The 19,896-nt window shown below is 48.6% G+C and overlaps 1 protein-coding gene across 1 annotated transcript in view; it reads left to right on the top strand.

Annotated features, from left to right (window-relative positions):
- LOC103179092 (collagen alpha-5(IV) chain) overlaps positions 1–19,191 on the top strand; it is a 34,026-nt gene extending 14,835 nt beyond the window's left edge. Inside the window, exons 28-52 of the mRNA XM_042340838.1 lie at positions 66–170; positions 263–360; positions 915–1,065; positions 1,259–1,372; positions 4,795–4,962; positions 5,316–5,405; positions 5,715–5,861; positions 6,705–6,803; positions 7,385–7,474; positions 7,710–7,849; positions 8,528–8,654; positions 9,168–9,248; positions 9,967–10,065; positions 10,900–10,950; positions 11,603–11,788; positions 12,110–12,243; positions 12,737–12,809; positions 13,460–13,531; positions 13,965–14,093; positions 14,649–14,747; positions 15,267–15,479; positions 15,913–16,090; positions 17,102–17,216; positions 17,860–18,032; positions 18,635–19,191. Coding sequence (XP_042196772.1) covers positions 66–170; positions 263–360; positions 915–1,065; positions 1,259–1,372; positions 4,795–4,962; positions 5,316–5,405; positions 5,715–5,861; positions 6,705–6,803; positions 7,385–7,474; positions 7,710–7,849; positions 8,528–8,654; positions 9,168–9,248; positions 9,967–10,065; positions 10,900–10,950; positions 11,603–11,788; positions 12,110–12,243; positions 12,737–12,809; positions 13,460–13,531; positions 13,965–14,093; positions 14,649–14,747; positions 15,267–15,479; positions 15,913–16,090; positions 17,102–17,216; positions 17,860–18,032; positions 18,635–18,716 — 3,014 coding nt within the window. The 3' untranslated portion in view covers positions 18,717–19,191. The remainder of the gene's footprint in view (positions 1–65; positions 171–262; positions 361–914; positions 1,066–1,258; positions 1,373–4,794; positions 4,963–5,315; positions 5,406–5,714; positions 5,862–6,704; positions 6,804–7,384; positions 7,475–7,709; positions 7,850–8,527; positions 8,655–9,167; positions 9,249–9,966; positions 10,066–10,899; positions 10,951–11,602; positions 11,789–12,109; positions 12,244–12,736; positions 12,810–13,459; positions 13,532–13,964; positions 14,094–14,648; positions 14,748–15,266; positions 15,480–15,912; positions 16,091–17,101; positions 17,217–17,859; positions 18,033–18,634) is intronic.
- Positions 19,192–19,896: the final 705 nt, after the last annotated feature.

The raw sequence follows: 19,896 nt of genomic DNA, 5'->3' as shown, positions 1-19,896 counted from the left end.
TGTAACCTGGGCGTCCTGTATACTGTATAGATTGTAGACTGACTTTCCCACCATCTGTCCTATAGGTGACCCTGGCCTGCCCGGACAGCCTGGTTTACCAGGTCAGCAAGGACTGAAGGGGGATCCGGGGGTGCCGGGGATTGGATTCCCAGGGCCACCAGGGCCGAAAGGTAGGTTCCTGTGGATGGATATCGATGGATCGAGCTCTGTGCTCCCGAAAGTAATATTTTGATGGTGTGTGTTGTCCATTTAATCTTCCCAGGTTTCTTGGGACTGACAGGCCCACCAGGGCTTCCAGGGGGTCCGGGGAGACCAGGGTTGGATGGGTTACCAGGTCAACCAGGACGTCCTGGGTCAAAGGTGCGTAATTTACTGTCTCTTTGGTGACTTTCTGAATGGGCGGCAGGAGGAGTCCTGTAGAGCACTCGCCTCGCAAGTGAAAGGTCCCGGGTTTGATTCCTGGGCAGGACAAAACATTGGGCACGTTTCCTTACTCCACTCGCCTCTGTTCACCTAGCAGTAAGTAGGAACCCGGTTGTTAATCAATTGGAGGATTGCTTTCCAGGAGTAATAAATACTCAAAAATAATAATAATTTGGTCACTCAGTCCATGACTCTTTGTGGGACACTATTGTCGGCAATTGATTGCCAAGTTTCACCCACAAAATACACAGTCACTCCACTTTACAATATATTCTGTGAAGCACTTTGAGTTGTCTCAATGACTTGATAAAGTGCTGTATCAAATCCAAAGATAATTATTACTATTTTAAGCATGCAAAAACAGCTGAGAGCCTATCAGCCCCATTTTGTGGTGGGAGGGTAGAAGTGAGGGCTTGATGGGTTGAATGAAGGAAAGCACGAGAAGACAGTCCATCTTCAAAAAATTGGTGAGATTGTTTTTCCTCACACAGGGAGATCCAGGGCTCGGGGTACCAGGGCCAATGGGGCCTCCCGGGACACGAGGCATTGATGGGCTGCCTGGATCCAAAGGTGACACGGGATTTCCCGGGTTACCAGGGTCATCGGGTCGCCCAGGATTGGATGGCACATCGGGGGTCAAAGGTAAGCGTTTTGAATGTTTGCGAAGGTTGGTTGGGCCAATGGATTGGGAGATGGCTCCCAAGCAATAAGATGTGCCCACCCAACCCAGAACCTGAAATAAATTCAGTGAAGAACATTAACTTTGTTCCTCAACAAAACATCGGTTTTATAACCCGTTGTTATTTTTCTCTTCCCATCTCCCTCCCCCCTCTAGGTGACCCCGGTTTACCAGGTCCCCAGGGTGCTACCGGTGGCCCAGGTAGCCCTGGGATTGGTGGTCAAGGTCTTCCAGGCCCGCAGGGTCTGCCTGGGTCTCCAGGGCTACCAGGTAGGAATTGCCACAGCTGTGCCTCGTTTAGTAGCCCAGCGTCTAGATAGATCATAAAGTGCTCATTGTCCTGTGTATCGCCTCCTCTATACACAGAGGTTTCAGACATCAGCAGTTGCTTCAACAAGGTCCACGACCCCTCCTATTCTCGGGCGTTCTGATTATGCAGAATTTTAGAAAACGGCCTCAAATCCGACCTCAAATTTGCAGCCTTTAGATTCTCGGAAGCCCCAATTCTGACCCAACCATGTACTTTTGAAGATGGTGATCTTGAGCCTAAGAAAGAACATGCTCACACCATGTTTCCTGTGGCCGGTCTTTTTTTTAAGAGGAAATTTGACAAAGGGAAACAAATCCAACTCTGGATTAATATATCTCAAGTGAAGAATTACTGGTGAATTTACGCTAACTTGGGGTTTGGGTTAACAGCCCACATGCAAAACTTTGCGAGTTGGGCCAGCCGCATGCAAAGGCAGAATGAATGGCAGGATGGAATCCTTTAACTTGAGGTCCACGGACAGACCAAGATTGCACGGACAGACTGTCTCCTGTTTCAATCACTGACGCTCTTCCCACAAGCTTAACACACGCCTGCTTATAATCAGACAGTTCAGCGTACTAACCTGTGACCACGGGGTCTGACGTGTGCTTTCCATTTAGAAATGCCTTGGGTATCAACTGGAAATTCCCCCTCCCACCCCCCACCAACCCCCCCCACAGTCACCCTGCCCCTCAATTCCAATAACTAGGAGCTGGAACACCCTTCCTAATAAAGCCTGTGGAAGTCACTATTGAGATGGATGTTCGGAAAGAACCACCACCTATTCGGTCCGTTACGTTCCGTGTTTACGCTGCATGTTAGACTCCAGAGCATGACTTCAGTTAGGCATCCAATGTCAAGCACTTGCTAACTAACCAAGGCTTGTGTTTTCCACTTCTCCATATCTCTCTGTTCATGTTGTGTGCAGTTTGATGGTAGGGGACCATCCAGGTATCAATATTGCAGAGGTTGAGTGTGGGAGGTTGAACAGGCAGAGCTGATGGCTTTACAGGACAGAACAATTGGCTGCTCCCAATAACACTGCCTGAGTCTCGCCTGTGACTGGGATGATGAATGCCTTTTAGAACGAGATGAACCAGGATTTTGGAAGAATTTCGCCAAACAAAAGCCACCGACACTGGGAAACAGCTCTACCCACCCGCCCGCCTCGCTTCTCAACCGCCCCGAGGCACGCTGGCTCGTTTTATAGGGAATTTTTATTTTAAAAATTTGATGAGCGGCATGGGGATCAAAAAGATCAATCAATCGTCAATATTGATACTTGGGTGTTATCGAGTTTTTTTATGAAGCATTTGCTGGCGGGGGCGGGCGGGGGGAGAAGAAAGAAAACCATTTTTTTGAAAAAAATGTTTTCATTAACCTGTGTTTTTGAAGTTATTTCAAACTTCAATCTGCTTGGTTTTGTTTTCTAACCAATGACTGACTGGCTTTACGGGCTACCTGTAACCGCTTACTGGTGACTGCCAACTGCCGGGCGACCCTAACACGCGGACCTTTCCACCTGCTCAGGGCAACCAGGTACTTGCTTTCGGAAGTTGCCGGTGGTTTTAATAGATTCATTGAAAAGGCGTTCTGTGTTGGTTTTTTTTTGCTTTTCTTTTGACTTTCCGCAGAGGGAGATAACAATATCTGTGCCCTGTGTTCCTCTATGTCACTTTGTGGCGCTAGGACTGAATGCCAAAGACACAGACATGCTGGACACGCACACTGACGCGGGCTGGACACGCACACTGACGCGGGCTGGACACGCACACTGACGCGGGCTGGACACGCACACTGACGCGGGCTGGACACGCACACTGACGCGGGCTGGACACGCACACTGACGCGGGCTGGACACGCACACTGACGCGGGCTGGACACGCACACTGACGCGGGCTGGACACGCACACTGACGCGGGCTGGACACGCACACTGACGCGGGCTGGACACGCACACTGACGCGGGCTGGACACGCACACTGACGCGGGCTGGACACGCACACTGACGCGGGCTGGACACGCACACTGACGCGGGCTGGACACGCACACTGACGCGGGCTGGACACGCACACTGACGCGGGCTGGACACGCACACTGACGCGGGCTGGACACGCACACTGACGCGGGCTGGACACGCACACTGACGCGGGCTGGACTATTTTAGTTCAGACAAATCATAGAAATAATAGCACAGGAGGAGGCCTTTCAAGCCAGCGAGCTTAAAGCTGTTCCCGCTCCTCCATTCTTGCTAACAACTCTAATCCAATTTCCTGCTCTTTTTTCTCTTCGGATGTTTATCTAGTTCCTTTTAAATGTTCCACCTTGACCGCTGCTTGTGACGCTGGGTTTCCTCTGCCTGATGCAATTTTTCTTCTAACCGCCCCTTTAACTCTTCCCGTCAGCACATCGTAGCTTGCTCGTAAACAGATACTCTGTAACCTGCTAACTCCATACTGACCTGGCCGCTCCCTCCGATCTGCCCGCTCCACCATCAGGGGTTGGGCCTTCAGCCTTTCTGCTCCCTCCCTCTCGAACTCCATTCCACAGTCCCTTCGCCTCCCCCCTTCTTTGCCTCCTTCAACGCCCATCTCAAGACCTTCCTCTACCACGCCTTCGGTCACCCTCCTACTCCTACCCTGCCTGTCCTCCACCCATCTTGATCCAACCCTCAGTTTGGGTCCAAAGCCTTCACTGTCCAGTCTGGGCTGCAGCTAAGGCTAAGGTGTAATGTTGAGTAGCGTACGAGCAACGTTTACTCTGCATCTACCAATGCTTTACCTGATCACCTGACCCCACTGAGGAATACTTCATATCAACATTTGAGCAGAGTGAGTGGGAACACACCCCAGGACTGACCTCTTTACTTTAAGTATAACATTAATCTCCTGCCACATGTCCCAGTTTAACACCGTGCGGTCCCTTTGCCATCAGAGCCAACAGCCGAGAGAGCTCTGAACACCTTGTTCCTCATTACAGATCGAGGACAACGTGTTAACTAGAGACCGCTGCCGTGGTTGCGTAGTTTGAGATCAGAAGAGAGGTTCCGATGAAGAAGGCCCTTTGGTCTACTTGATCTCCTTCCAGAAAACCAGTCCCACCATCACTCAGTCACGGCATCCAACTGTTTCCCAAGAGATAGTAAAGCTAGTCGGGTTAATCGATAGAGATCGGTAATACCTTCTGCGTACCCAGACTTTACATTAATATTATTATGTAAATGTTCTGCCCCACCCTGGGAGAAGACTGAATGACTAGCACTGGGAGAAAAGGGGAGTTATGTTATAACATTGGGTGGGAGGGAGGGATGAGCGATTTGGTTCTTTCCTATCTATGTGTTGCAAAGTGTGCTGGTGCTAACGTGTTTCCTGGTGCAACCGTAGGGATACCGGGTTCCAGTGGCGAGAAGGGGGACCCTGGGCCTTTGGGGCTCGATCTCCCAGGTCCTCCTGGCGACAAAGGAAACCCAGGATTCCCGGGAGGCCCTGGGGCAATAGGTCCTCCTGGCACTCCAGGTCCTCCAGGAAGAGACGGATTCACAGGCTTTCCCGGTGAGTGGAATTTCCTGCCTCACACCTATCAAAATGACAAGGAAGAGGTGCTTTACAAAGACAATGTGGAGCACAGTGGGAAGTAAGGAGGAAAACAGAATGAGGGAACCGATGGCACGGATTGAAGTATGATGTATGTCGTCAGAGGGTCTCTGAGAGGAGAGGGAGGGTGTGGGGCGGAGGGAATTTGGCCGGGGAGATCCAGGGGAAGGATCTGGAACACATTGTGGCTCTGGTAAAAGGACATTGTTCTTCTCTGCCTATATGTGTGCCGGTTGTTTTTCGAGGGTGAAAGGAGATCGGCGGTAGGAGATTTGCTCCTGGTGATTGATTTCCTTTCTCTTTATCCACAGGTGCTAAGGGTGATATGGGTGTGATGGGGACTCCAGGGCCCCAAGGTCCAGCTGGCTCTCCAGGGATCCCTGGCTTTCAGGGTCCAAAAGGTAAGTGGCAGGAAAACATTTACCAGTAATTATTGTCAAGTGAAGTGACTGCTTTTGTGGACACCCAATAAAGGAATGCACAGGCAAGGAGCCCTCTCTGATCGCTGCTGATACGAGTGGAATAAATTGAGGAATAAATTGACTGGACCGAGCATGGTTGCTTCTGCCTAGGTGTCTAGCCCTTCCTGAGGCTGGAGAGAGATGCTTATTGGCTGTCTTGTAGCAGCCTGGAGGGAGGGTTAATGATGACTTTTTTTCATTTGGTTTCTCTTTGTTCTTCTGACCTGGATCTGTTTCCCAATGTTCAAGGTAATGAAGGACGTCCAGGTTCCTCCGGAAGTACAGGTCAGCCCGGATTCCAAGGTGTAAAGGGCGAGGCTGGCATCCCTGGCCCTCCTGGATACATTGACCCCGCAATGTTTCAAAGAGGCCCCAAAGGAGATCCGGGATTTCCAGGTTGGATGATCCTTCCTTCCTTCTTCCTTCCTCCTCCCTCACTCCTTCCATCCCCACTTCCCTTCCTTCAGTAAAGGCACTTGATACAATTCTCCACGACCACGTATCATGTCGTTGATGTGACTTGAGGGGAAAATGGTCAAGGGGATGTGTGGAGGAGACTTGCAACTCTTCAGTCTTCTTTTATTCAGTCGCAAGTCACAAGAGAGATTCGGGCCCCACTTGATGGCATCCTGCCAGGAAACTCACCCTACAACATCAAGCTGTTTCTTAACCGAGTCCAGTTTTCCGGCCTCTTTGCACCTTTCCCAGCAACCTTGTTCCAGCTGTTGATGTCACTCAATGGATAGAATTGGTTGTGTTTGTGAGTGTACAGTGCTCAGTCAGCGGCCATGTTACACGTGACAGCAGGAACCCCAGTCGAATTCCAGGGTCCACTTTGTCTTTCCTTGCCCACATCTCTTCTCTCTGATCTTCTGAGGTGTTTTTGTGCCTGTCACCCTTGCTCACCACCTACACAGCTCAATGTTAAATGCTTGAAATTCTCCGATGGCATTAGTGCTCCATCTCTAACCATGGGCCCGGAGTGAGCAGCCCTCAGGGTAACAATATCCAATGGCATCTTTAGCCTTGCACAAGGTATGCCAGTAACAGAGATGTCCCATGTACCAGCAAAACATTTCCCAATGTATTTAAACATTGGACTAATTTGGCACGCCAACAATGCAAGAAAAACTCCAAAAGACAAGGTACTGGAGCACACATTACTCCGTACTCGCGGGTCTAACTGGCTTGAGAAGTGTGGGGTTCATGTGGTAAAACATTTTCTTCTCTTGTTTCTAGGTTCGCCCGGGTATTCGGGTGAAAAGGGTTTCTCGGGTTTACCTGGCAACCCAGGGGCACTGGGACAAGATGGTCCACCAGGATCACCTGGAGGGTCAGGTGAGAGCGAAAGGCAAAGAGTCACCAGCTATATTATATACTGTGAGGAGGGTCCCAGTCATGGTGGTGATAAACAGGCAGAACTTCACATGCGACTCCCTCAAAGTGGAGTCCCGCAGCATAGTGGTTAGCGCGCTTGCCTCGCAAGCCGGTTTGATTCCCCACCGGGACGAAACCCCTCAAAGCAGTTCATAGGATCTCACTGTAAAGTGCAGTGACTGTGTATTTTATAGACATATGTGGCAGGCAGTTTGGGCCCAGCAACAGCCACAAAATGAACGACTATCTGTCCAGGGAGTGGACCCGATGTGCGTCTGGACATTTTCCTGCTCTTTCTATGTATTGGATACAAATCAGCGACGTGTCTGTTTCCAAGCGACGCTTCACATATATTGCGTCATGTGATGTAACAGCAATAATGGGTTGGCTGTTGAATAAATATTTTCAAGGGTAGTGATGGGGAGGTGGGGGCAGGGAGGAGGACGATGTCTCAAGGAATGGAGAAGAACCCCCCCCCTCCACCCCCCCACTTCTAGGGAGAACGATTGAGAACTGAACATTTTATATCTTATTATTTTTAGGTCCCAAAGGAGACCCAGGATACCCGGGGCAGTCTGGCCTTCCCGGGGCACCAGGCCAAAAAGGATCAATGGGAGAAATGGGGTTTCCAGGTACGGTTCTTCACGGAAAACATGTTGCTAGACAGTCATCCCCAAACGGCCTCAAAACCCACCCTGAGTTTGAGCTCAACATCAGCCAGAGCTATACAATGATGAGAGGCGCGAGTGTAGGAGATATTATTTGATCCTGCGATTCCTGAGAACTGTATGTTTTTGTTGTTTCTTTATGTGTGTGTTCCTGTGATAAAGGGCAGATGTGATGCGAATTGTTATTGGCATTCTGCAGGTCCATCGGGTGCTAAAGGTTTTCCAGGAATATCCGGGCGTCCTGGGCTTCCAGGTTCCTCTGGTCTCCCAGGATATAAAGGTGAAAAAGGTGACTCGGGGGTGCCGTCAATTGGCTACCCTGGGATTCCTGGGCCTAAGGTGAGTCTCGATTGATCTCCATGCAGAATTCCATTCACCGCAAAATGTCACTTTGCTGTCTTTTCTGTGGGGGGAGGGAACTGTCTCCCTCTCCTGCCCGCCTTAACCAGCTCTTCCTCCTACTCCCATGAGCGTAGCTCCCCTGTTCTCCACAGCCTGACACTTCTTTGTCCTTCACTACCACAATCGTGACCCAGGCAGAGAACAGATGCACTCTCCACACCCTGTGTGCACCAATTCTCCTACACAGCAGACTGTTTGGCAGATCCTTAAGTCCCCTAACCTCTGCACTTAATCTCCCTACCCCTCCATCTCAGCCCCTACTCTATCTCTCTTCAAGTTCCGCCTTGAAACCTAGCTCTTCGGTCATGTCGGTGGTCACCTATCGTTTCTCCCCAGTGATGTGAAGGGCACTACAGAACCAAAATATGTTGTGTGTGTGTGTTTGTGTAACTATATTATATAATGTGTGAGTTCTATTATATACATTAGTCAAAACCTTCAAATATCAAAATACCATTTATCAGAAAGTCTGCTGTTTATATGGTGCTCAATCTTGGTCTGTTGAGTTAGTCCCAGTCACCCAGACTTTCTTGGATGACTGGGACTAACGTGAATGTCTTCTCTCTCCACTGCTCTCTCACTTGTCCCCTTTCTCTCACCGTTTCTCCTGTTCAGGGTGATCCAGGTTCGCCCGGTTTCCCTGGCATTGCTGGAGTCAAAGGTACTCCGGGAAGCCCTGGTCTGCCTGGTCTCCCAGGGGCAACAGGTTATAAAGGAGATCGTGGCCTTCCAGGGTACCAAGGTGAGTGTCGCCCAATTAGCTACTGAGCTAAGCTGCGCTGAGCTGGAGAGACTGCAGCGTCCCCCATTGGAGGGAGGAGGCATTGTAGGTGTGGTCAGAGAACAGGGGCATTCTGGAGCAAGCCATGCACACCCGCCATCTTGGATGCAGGCATCAAACTGGATGGACGAAAAACTTTTCACCACCTCTCTCCTCTTTCCTATGCCTCCCCCAACCCATTCAAAATAAAATGCAAAAATAGAAGTATATTAATCTGGCTTTGGGAAAGAATTAGAGTGGCCTATTATATATATATATATAGATAGATATCTTTGAACTAGGTGACTTTGGACTCAAGGAGTTTGGGCATCTTTGCCCTTTGAATGACCAGTCACTGTTTGGCAACTTGCTTCCATATGAATTCTGCGTTCTGAACACTTGGCACAAAGAGTCTTTATTCTCAGTGTTGGCAATCATTTTTCTATGAGGCTTTCACTCACCACATCATTTGTTGTTTCTTCCTCTGACTTACAGGTAACCCTGGCATCACTGGCCCCAAGGGACCTGATGGTTTGCCAGGTGGGCCAGGTCTGATGGGACCACCTGGGTTACCAGGTATGTGGCAGGCAGCGTGAAGCAAATTGGAATGAACTCTAGGCTTGATTGTTCAGGTATCTCTGGGCTTTGATGCCAGTCTGTAGCTTAGTGATTAGAGCACTCACCTGGGTTTGAAACACTGGGCAAGTTTCCTTACTCCCCACACCTCTGTTACCAGCAGTAAGTAGGAACTCGGTTGTTAGTTGATCGGCGAATTGCTTTCTGGGGGGAAATAATCCCTTCAATCGAGCGAGTTTCATTTCTTTCATAAACTATATATTGCATTTGGATCTGAGTGACGCAGCAAATTATTTTATTTAGAAGTAATATTTTTCACGTTAAATCTGAAAATGTAAATCAAGAGACGTCAGTGATGTAAAGGTTTCTACCTTTGAACGTATTCTTGTGGAAGTTCATCCCCGGATAAAGGCACTGATTCTCTTTCTCTCTTCTGGTACTGGTGAGGGAGCGGATCTAAGGAGAGGAGATGTTAATAATAATTATATTTGATATAGCGCCTTGTCACATCATTGAGACATCCCAAAGTGCTTCACAGGATATACTGTAAAGTGTAGTGACTGTGTATTTTGTGGGGGAAACGAGGCAGGAGAGGAGATGAGGAGTGGTGTGAGGGATAGTGGAGTATAGACACAGACATTTTGTGGTGTGGTTGGGCCTCACAGCCTGTTTACGCGCTGCAGTGTTGTGTGGAATTAATTGATGGCTCTGTTTGCAGGTGAGGGGGGACGCCCGGGGCTCCCGGGGCCGACTGGCGAGAAAGGAAATCCGGGTCGTGACGGTATTCCAGGCCCCGCTGGGATGAAGGGAGACCCAGGTTGGTTCGTGCCCCTCAGCACTCAACCCAACCGGGGCGTGGGAGAAATTATAACAGCAATGGTGCCTTCTATAATGCTCCCTCTCGGCTGAGTGTCCATCGCAGTCACAATGTTAGTAGTGGTGGGCTGGGGGAGAGAGATGAGGTGGGGAATGGGGAGAATCAGTGTAGAAGAAGCTCTGAGATGGTAACCAGACCAAGGATCGTACTGACTCACCTTGACCAGATGTTGGTTGTGACTCCTGTGACGATGGCCTGGTTCGATTCCTGATCCAAATCCAGGCTTGAGCCCCCCTTGTGGTACCTTTGAGGGAGGCTTTCAGAGCGACTGAGATCCAGAATGTCCGAGCAGCTGAATAAGTGTCTAAGGACAACAATAACCAGCCAAGCTAAGTGACAACAGCCACCATAGGTGTTCCTCTGCAGCTCCTCTCACATTGAGAGAACATCTCAAAGCGCTTCATGGAGTTGGAGGGGTAGTCGAATCTGGGCAAGCGATTGGGGTAGGAGGGGTAAGGAGGAGGTGGCCGAAGGCGCTGTCAAAAGTGGAGAGTGAAGCAGAGGGTTCCAGACAGCAAGGCAAAGTGGCTGAAAACTCACCCACTCCTGGTGGGATGGGGGTGGGGAAACGGGCAGGGGTAATGGAGGGGGGGGAAATGGACGGGTAGACATGGAGCAGGCTTGAGTTGACAGAGCGGATGGAGCGAGCAACACTGAATGATGGGCATTTAGAACAGTCTCACATCTGTCAGATGTTTTCAATTCTCTTTTCAGTTTTGAAATGATTCTTCCTGTTTCCACCCACTGACCTGATCAATGTGGTTTTATCTCCAGGTCCCGCGGGGCTGGGCCGCCCGGGCGCCCCGGGACTACCCGGGTTTCCAGGTAAGGAAGCCATCTGGAGAACGGGAATTATCATCAGGAATTAATAATTTTTGGGAGGTTAGCTGGGTGTCTGACACATGCGGAAGCCCAACACCATGCTTAAGAGTCTCCAAACCCAACTGAGAATTCCCCACATCCCACCTACACATTGTTGGAATGGAATCCGCACTCTCTCTCTGGAGGGATACATCCTGTTATCTAATTCCGGAGAGTATAAGGCGCAGGTTGGGCAAGAGCACTGAATTATGAGGAGGTAACCATCAGTGACTGGTTCAACTAACAAGCTGACCTTGGTAGATTTCTCCTTTCCCACCTCCCAGAAGTAATCCAAATCAAGCCCTTCTCTCCAGGCTTCCCACCATGTGGCTTTGTAAATCGCCCAGTGGATAGTAATCTCACATGGGTGTGGTTCATAGACTCAGTAATGTGACTCAGGTTGTATCTGTTTCCCGTTCCATTCATAAACAATTAGAAAAATTAATTTGTAGGATAAGAGCTGGGATGGCAGTAATTTTCTCCTCTCATTCAATCAGCAGAGAACATTACTCAATAAGTTCAGGCCCTCCAGAGAGATATCTTGGCAGGGACTTTACAGAGAGAGGTACAAGAGTGGTCCCAAAGCATTTACTCTCTTGTGTCTGTTCCTAAACAGGAACAAAAGGAGACCCAGGGTTTCCAGGCATCCCAGGAGGTCCCGGAGCTCCGGGTACTAAAGGTGATATAGGATTCCCAGGATTCCCAGGTCAGCAAGGCAAGCCAGGGGACCCAGGACCACCGGGGCCATCCCTGGAAGGACCCAAAGGACTTCCCGGGCTCTCAGGCCAGCCAGGAAGGTCAGGTAAGAGAGCAGGGAGCGATCTCAATGATGACGACAAATCAAGGCAACATCTCGTTTCGTTCCTGCCTTGCTCGCTCGCTCACTCTCGTGGCTTTGTTCAATCTCTGCGCGTGTTCCATTGCATCTTAACTTCATTCATTCCCAGCCCTTGGGAGATCTCTCCACTCACACACCCTGACCTTGCCTGTAGTCCTGACATTTGGAATTATTCTCAATAATCGGCCCAACACTGAGCTAAACAGTAGTTGTTAGCAGTTGTTGCAGCGCTTGTGCCTGACCTGCTTTGAAATGAAAGCCTAACATGAGTTTGCTGGTCTAAAGGTCTTCCAGGCCCAATGGGATCACCAGGTCCTCCAGGATTTGGGGGCATCAAAGGAGAAAGAGGCCAGCCTGGGCTTCCGGGGACATCAGGCTACCCTGGGCTTAAAGGAGAGCCGGGATTGCCAGGAACACAGGTATGGGAAGAATCTACGGTTGCGCACATGCCTATTTAACATGAATACATTACAACTGTTATGTAACATCAATACGTTAGTTAATAACTTTCGCCCACAAAATTCACAATCAATTCACTTTACAGTATATCATATGAAGCACTTTGAGTCATCTCAATAATATGGAAGGCGCTATATCAAATGCAAGGATTATTATTCACATTATTAATAACTGGAAGCCTAGAAATGTACGGCCATTTAGCCCATCATGTCTGTGCCGGCACCTTGCAAGAAACTGGCCAATCCAACTGAGTGGATGTTGAAGTTGGCTGATGCTGCAGGTTGGTGGTGGAGCCAAGGAGAGTAAAGCCTCCATTGCCTCCCACGTTTAGTGCGATCTATGCTGGTGTAAGGAAAGGGTGATTCCACCTGAAAGACTGGCTTGGCTTTGACCAGCGAGGAAACTCCTCTCTCATTCTCTCTTTGCTGTAAACTGCCGTGTTTTTATCTCTAGGGTGTTCCGGGGAACCCCGGGCTGCCTGGGTACAAAGGAGATCCTGGATTAACCGGCATCCCAGGATTCCCAGGTAAGGGAGTGGGGAGACACGCTGTGATTGGCTCCTCGTGCCATTGAGGGCCTGACAGGGCAAGAGCTTACTGAGCAACACTAATCCTTTACACCTCAACCAATCGTCAGATCTTGCTCTTCATGGGTGTGCAGTAATAGGCCAGGGTTGGCGCTGTGGTACACACTGGCCCAGGGAATGCTCAGCCTTCTTCTGAATGTCTTGAGTTTCATTGACGGTGATGTTTCCAAAATTCTCTCTCTCAGACACATACACACACACACACACACACACACAAGTGACATAAGATAGATGTGTTATGATCTCAGCACCCCTATTTAGAAATACCAATTTTGCAATATTCCATCCTATCCAACCCCATGAGAACTCCGCCTCAGAGTATCTGCAACTCCTGATATTCCTTATGTAGGAATCCCATCAAGAAATACCAAAAATTAGACCCCTCAATCAGGGAGCAATTAAATGTGTGACATTATTGGTGGGGAATTGGGATGTCTTTGAATGCTCTAGTATTTTAGTTCAAATGTTTGTGAGATTCTAACAGTCAATGCTGAGTGTATTAATAATTACCTGTTAACTAATTAGTTAAGTGATAATTGAGCATTATTGGAAAAATTGTTTAATCCAGGCCCTTGTATTTTGCTTCCCAGGAGCAAAAGGAAACCCAGGACCATATGGTCTTAAGGGAGAGCCAGGAAGTTTGGGACCGCCTGGATTGCCAGGTAAATAATTTGTTTAAAATGTTCCTTCTCTTTGAATTTCTTTCCCTTTGTTCTTTTTCCCCATCGATCTCATTTCTTGGACCTTTGTGCAGTCCCATAGCGTAGTGGTTAGCGTGCTCGCCTCGCAAGCAAAACCTTAGGCAAATTTCCTTACTCCATGCACCTCTGTTTACATAACAGTAAGTAGGAAACCAGTTGTTAGTCAGTTGTCGGATTGATTTCAGGGGGTGATAATCCCTCCAACAAAAAAAAACAGGGCACTCAATCCACGGTTGTTTGTGGGACACTGCTGTGCGCAATTGGCTACGTATTTTGCCCACAAAATACATTCACTCCACATTACAATATATTGTGTGATGCACTTTGAGATGTGCAGGCACTGTATCAGATGCATCGATTGCATTATCAGTATTCTTGTAACTTTGTTTCGCAGGTGCCCCTGGCCTACCTGGCCCTCAACCTCCTCTACAGTATGTTAAGGGCGAGCCAGGGTCACCAGGATCACCTGGCCGGCCTGGTCCCAGAGGACCTTCTGGTCCCTCAGGTTCTTCAGGTCTGAACGGTAAGTTATGGCCAACTAAAGGAATGTTCTCTGTAATGATCAAGGTTTGCTGTGTGATGTTTACAAACCCAAAGCAGACAGACAGGGAACAAATGTCCCTTTGGGAGAGGGATCTCAACTTTAGAGCTGAGCTGGTTAGAAGAGAGATCAAAGGAGATTGTTTCTTCACATACACACACACCGCCCACCCCATATACACACAGACACTCACACATACACGTAGGGCTGTGAGAATGTGGGGCACACAGAAGGCGTTTGATTGCAAAATTATTTTGGTTCCTTAAAAACAGGGATGTGGCGAGTGGATAGATACTTAAGAAGAGTTGAAGGTAATGGAGAAAAGGTGGGGAAATGGAATTAAAAGGTTTGCCAGAATCTAATAAACTGGCAGAACAGGTTTAGTGGGCTGAATGGCCTTTACCTGTTCCTGAACGCACTCTTTCAGGACTCTGGAGTCCAGATCCCAACATTGCTTTCAATGAAGAATGAGCACTGACGAACATGTGTTGAATTTCCTTTTTTTTTTACAAAAATATAAATTTTCTCTCTCTCAAGGCTCCCCGGGATTTCCTGGTGACCTAGGTGCCAAGGGTCTTCCTGGGTTCAACGGCCCCCAAGGAGCCAAAGGAGAATTGGGTCCCTTAGGACAACCAGGTAAGAGCTAGAAGATTATGGTTGAGAATGAGAACACTTTCCTCGTCTTTTCCTATTCTTCGGTCACCTTGGCTTTGAGCATTTCCGATAGACAAGAAGGGTCAGGGAAATGTCCTGCACTTCCCATTATTATCCAACACCTCTGAGTACGGTGTTGATTCTGAATGGGGATATAATATATAGCTTGTTTGACTATATAATTTCTTCCTCCCATCTTGGACTCCTAATCCAACGTGCTACTTGCTTTTTTCGCTGTTTTCAGGAGGGCAGGGAGGGTAGTGGTCGAAGAGGAGGGTTCTTGAATCGTGCTTTGAAGGAGGCAAGGGAAGGAGCAAGGCAAAGGGACTGTGGGATAGAGTTCCAGAGGTTGGGGACAGAGAAGCTGAAGGCCCGACCGACAATGGTGGAGCGGGCCGGGCAAGGATGTGGAGCAGGCCGGAGCCCGCTAAGCAGAGGGAGCAGACAGGTCGATATGGCGTTGTGTGAAGGCAGCTCACGTGTGAATGTTCTGTTAAACAGGCGATCAAGGTTTTCCAGGCTCCCCTGGTGCGGATGGCATTCCCGGAATTCCAGGGCCTCCTGGATCGGCTTCTGTAGCTCACGGCTTCCTGTTAACCCGACACAGTCAGACTAGGGATGTGCCGGTCTGTCCTGCCGGAACCCAACAGATCTACGAAGGTTTCTCGCTGCTTTACGTCCAGGGCAATGAGAGGGCACATGGTCAGGATCTAGGTGAGAATTGTCTCTTGGGACAACCCGGGCTGGGGTTTGTGGAGTCCTGTTGTGTAGTGGTTACTGCGCTCGTCTCGCAAGTGAGATGATCCAATTTACGATTCCTGGGCGGGGTGAAACTTTAGGCAAGTTTCCTTACTCCACACGCCTGTTTATCGAGCAGTGAGTAGGAACCCGGTTGCTAATCGATTGGCAGAGCGCTTTCTGGAGGCAATCATCTCTTCAAAAAAAAAGTCACTCAATCCACGACTCCCGCATTTCGCCCTCAAAAATACAATCAATACACTGTCCAGTATATTCTGTGAAGCATTGAGACATCTCAATGACGTGATAAGGTGTTGTATCAAATGCAAGGATTATTAATATAATTATTGTGGTTAAATCACCTGCCTCTCTGTTGACTGACTGGTTGTTGCTCTGTGTCTGTGCCCAGGGACGGCTGGGAGCTGCCTGAGGCGGTTCAGCACGATGCCCTTCATGTTCTGCAACATCAACAACGTCTGCAACTTTGCCTCCAGGAATGACTACTCGTACTGGCTCTCCACCCCCCAGCCCATGCCAATGAGCATGGCGCCAGTCAGTGGGGAAAGCATCAGACCCTTCATCAGCAGGTGACCAATGCGTCTGCCTCGGTGATGTCTTTCAAACATATTGATATACGTTCACAGCTTCAATGCCCTCCACAGCCTTGCTCCTCCCTACCTCTGTGGCCTGCTAAACCCATACATACTGGTCCAATCCCTCCGTTCAGCAGACTCTGGCCTGCTCCATATCCCGGTGCTGCACTGGAGTACCGGCCTGAACAGGGAGCTCAGAATTTCAATTTGGGCTTGAATTTACAGCCTTCTGACTCGGAGGCGAGAGCACTACCCACTAAGCCAGGCTGACACTTAATAATTAATGGCTGGAGTGGGTTTGCAGGAAGGGTGGTTGAGGCCAGGAGCCAGGACTCTGGACTGGTTGAAGAAGCAGCTCAATGGTGTACTGGGAGGGCAGTGAGAAGGGAGTTCTCCAAGGCTGCGGTCAAATATGAAGGGCGTTTTTCATCTGACCCTCTTCGATGTGGAAAGGTTTCAAAAACCTTCTTTGGTGCATCTTTCCCCCCCCCCATCCACCCCCCCCATCCATCCCCCCCAAACTAACCTTGCTACTTCACCCAATGGCTATTTCAGACATTTGCTTTCATTACACATCATGTTTTGAGCTGGTTTCCATCAATAATTCAGCAGAATACAACGTCTCCAATTCAACAGTCAATAGTCAGGAAGCCTTCTGAAGCTGGGTACATTGCAGCAGCTCGCTCCTGAACTGTTCATCACGATTGACGGTCGGCCACAGGGGAGAGGGAGGGGAGATTTCCAATCCATCCAGGCTCCTGATCTTTTCCCTGAAAATTCCTGCTGGGGACAGCCTGGATGATGGAGTGGATTGCAGGGTTGTTAGGAGCAGGAGCTCGCTAGTTGGACTCCCGCTCCCTGCCAAGTTTGCCGATCTCCTGTGGATGATAAATTTCCTGTGAAACACTTTGTGATGTTTTGATGTTGCTAAGTGCAGTGTTCAATGTGAGGATTATTGTTGTCGTTCAATGTTAAGCCTGACGTGTTTTTGCTTGTTGCTTATAGGTGCAGTGTGTGTGAGACTCCAGCCATGGTCATAGCTATTCACAGCCAGAACATACAGATTCCAGGGTGTCCTGTCGGCTGGATTTCACTGTGGATCGGATATTCCTTCATGATGGTAAGACCCGGCTTTCAACATTGAGACTTTTTTTGTTTTTCTTACCGAAACCCAACAGCCATGTTTCTTCCAACCTATCCATATAGTCACTTGTTCACATTAGCCTGGCTCACTCTCATCGTTGGGCCAGAAGCTTATGGATTCAAGCCCCACGTCAGGGATTTTGATCTCATAATCCAGGCTGATACTCCAGCGCAGTGCTGGGAGGAACACTGCTTTATCACAGTTGCCGTCCTTTGGATGAGACGTTATACTGAAGGACCATCTGTGCCTGTTCAGGTGAACTTTAAAGATCCAATGACACTGGTCCAGAAAAGGTGGGAGTTTCTCTCTCCTAGTGTCCTGGCCGACAGTCCCCCATATAAAATTAGTCGCTCACTTCATGGGTGTTTGTTGTCCACTGCTGTTGCCAAATTGGTGTTCGTGTGGATGATGAATTAGCACTGGTCGTCCCAGGAATAGGGGAGACTAAAAGCAGCCAGGTTTTCTGATCCTAGTCCCTCTTCACAACAGTCGTTACACTTTGCAGTAAAACCCTGTGAAACGCTTTGCGACTTTCTGTCATGGTCGATCCTGTATCAGATATGGAGCACCTGATGACTGATGGGGAAGGCTTTCTCGTGATTGTTGTTCTTTTTCACAGCACACCAGTGCGGGCGCTGAGGGGTCTGGCCAGGCTCTGGCATCTCCCGGCTCCTGCTTGGAGGAATTCCGCTCCGCTCCGTTCATCGAGTGCCACGGACGAGGAACGTGTAACTACTACGCCAATTCCTACAGCTTCTGGCTGGCTACAGTGGAGAACTCAGAGATGTTCAGGTGAGAGATTGGAGATAAAATGGGGATTTGTGGAGTAGTTAGAGCACTCACCTCGAAAATGAGAGGACCTGGTTTTCGATTCCCGGAAGGGGTGGAAACCTTCGCCAAGTTTCCTTACTCCATACGCCTGTTTACTTAGCAGTAGGTAGAAACCTGGTAGTTAGTTGATTGGCAGATTGCTTTTCTGGGGTAATAAAAAAAATTACTCATTTAATCCACGTCTGTTTGTGGGGCACTGCTGTGTGCAATTGGCTGCCAATATGTACACTTTCTAATATATTCCATGAAGCTCTTTGAGATGTCTCAATGATGTGAAAAGGCGCTACACCAAATGCAAGGGTTATTATTATTTGCCCCAGAGAAAGGAACACTGACATCCGAGCCTGTTTGTGACAACCTCGTGGTGAATGACACTGGACTCTGCCGTTCAGTGTGGACATTGTTCTGCATGAGTCACAGCGTGGGCAAAGCTCGAATGGAGACTGAACCTAGATTGAGACAGAGGAGTCTAGATTGTCCGCAGTTTTCATTCGCGTACTCCTTACTAAATTATTTTATTTGTTCTTCCCTTCGTCTTCCTCGCTCTCTTCACCGCACAACAGCAAACCGCAATCTGAGACTCTGAAAGCCGGGGAACTGCGCACCCGCGTAAGCCGTTGCCAAGTGTGCATGAAGAGTACGTAATGCATCAGCCCAAGCAACCAACGGCAATCTCTAACCGGAGACGGAGGAGAAGAACAGAGCGAAACGACTAACTAAATAATACCTGTAGGGTGCCTTGTCTTCCATTTACAAATGGTGCTACTGTGCAAAGCAAAAAAAAAAGCAAAAAAAAAACTCTTCACATTTAATACTTGTTTGTACGTACCTCATGTCGAGAGTATCGAGTGCATTCTGGAAACCAGGTCTGGCTGCGAAACCTCAGCGTTCGGGACCGAGACGCAGCTATTTCCTTTAGCTTGAAGAAAGTGAGAAGAGATTGTTCCCCCCCCCCCTCCACCCCCACCTCACCTCATCCCCCTCCCTGTTTCCCCCCACCCCACCCAACAAGGCACTTTCTGCCGTTTATTCAAACAAGAGTAATGCACTGAGGACATAACAGTGAATGAGACTCATTCCATTCTCTCTCTCTCTCTCTTTCCATCTCCATCTTCCCTCCCTCCCTCTCGTCTTTGTTTCTTCATTTTTGAAGCAATTTAGTTTCTCTCTCAAAAAAAAGGTGCTACTAACCAGTTCCTGAGTCCCGAGGTTCCTTAAGCATTAGAATCCTTCTGAAATGTCCTTTTTTTGTAAGTAATGAAAAAATGTGTATATGATGTATCCAGGATTTATGTCACTTGAAGTGCACACTGCAGCGCTCACACACACATGCTGCCCTGACACTTTGTCACCAGCGCACTCTTTCTTTTTCTTGTTTTTTTTTAAAAAGAAAAACATTAAGAACAAAATTATCTTCTTTTAAAAGTCGCTTTTACAGAAGTGTGAGGACAAAAAAAAATGGCAGTATTTTATATTAATGGATTCACTTTATGGGATCTCCCACTTCACAGCAAAACTACTGATAAGTTTTCTTTTGTCTTATATAGACGATCAGAAGCAATCCCCTTTAACTCGCCCTCCCCTGACACACACACACACATCCCACCCCCAACCCCCCTTTCCCACCTCCCTCCCCTGCATCCCTTCCTTTACAAAAAAAAGTAATGAATAGTTGCATTATTGTCGGGTTTTTTTCTGTGTTCAGAATTGTAAAAAGTTTGTAGGGTCCTCATGTCGATCAGGGTTTTAATAGTCAAGAAAAAATGAATATATACACCGTGCTACTTAATTACAGCTTTCCTAAGGTGTCTTTTGTGTTATAATA

This window comes from Callorhinchus milii, unplaced genomic scaffold (genome assembly GCF_018977255.1).
Source record: "Callorhinchus milii isolate IMCB2004 unplaced genomic scaffold, IMCB_Cmil_1.0 Scaffold15, whole genome shotgun sequence".
NCBI classification, from domain to species: Eukaryota; Metazoa; Chordata; class Chondrichthyes; order Chimaeriformes; family Callorhinchidae; genus Callorhinchus; species Callorhinchus milii.
This window is presented reverse-complemented; position numbering and strand designations above follow the sequence as displayed.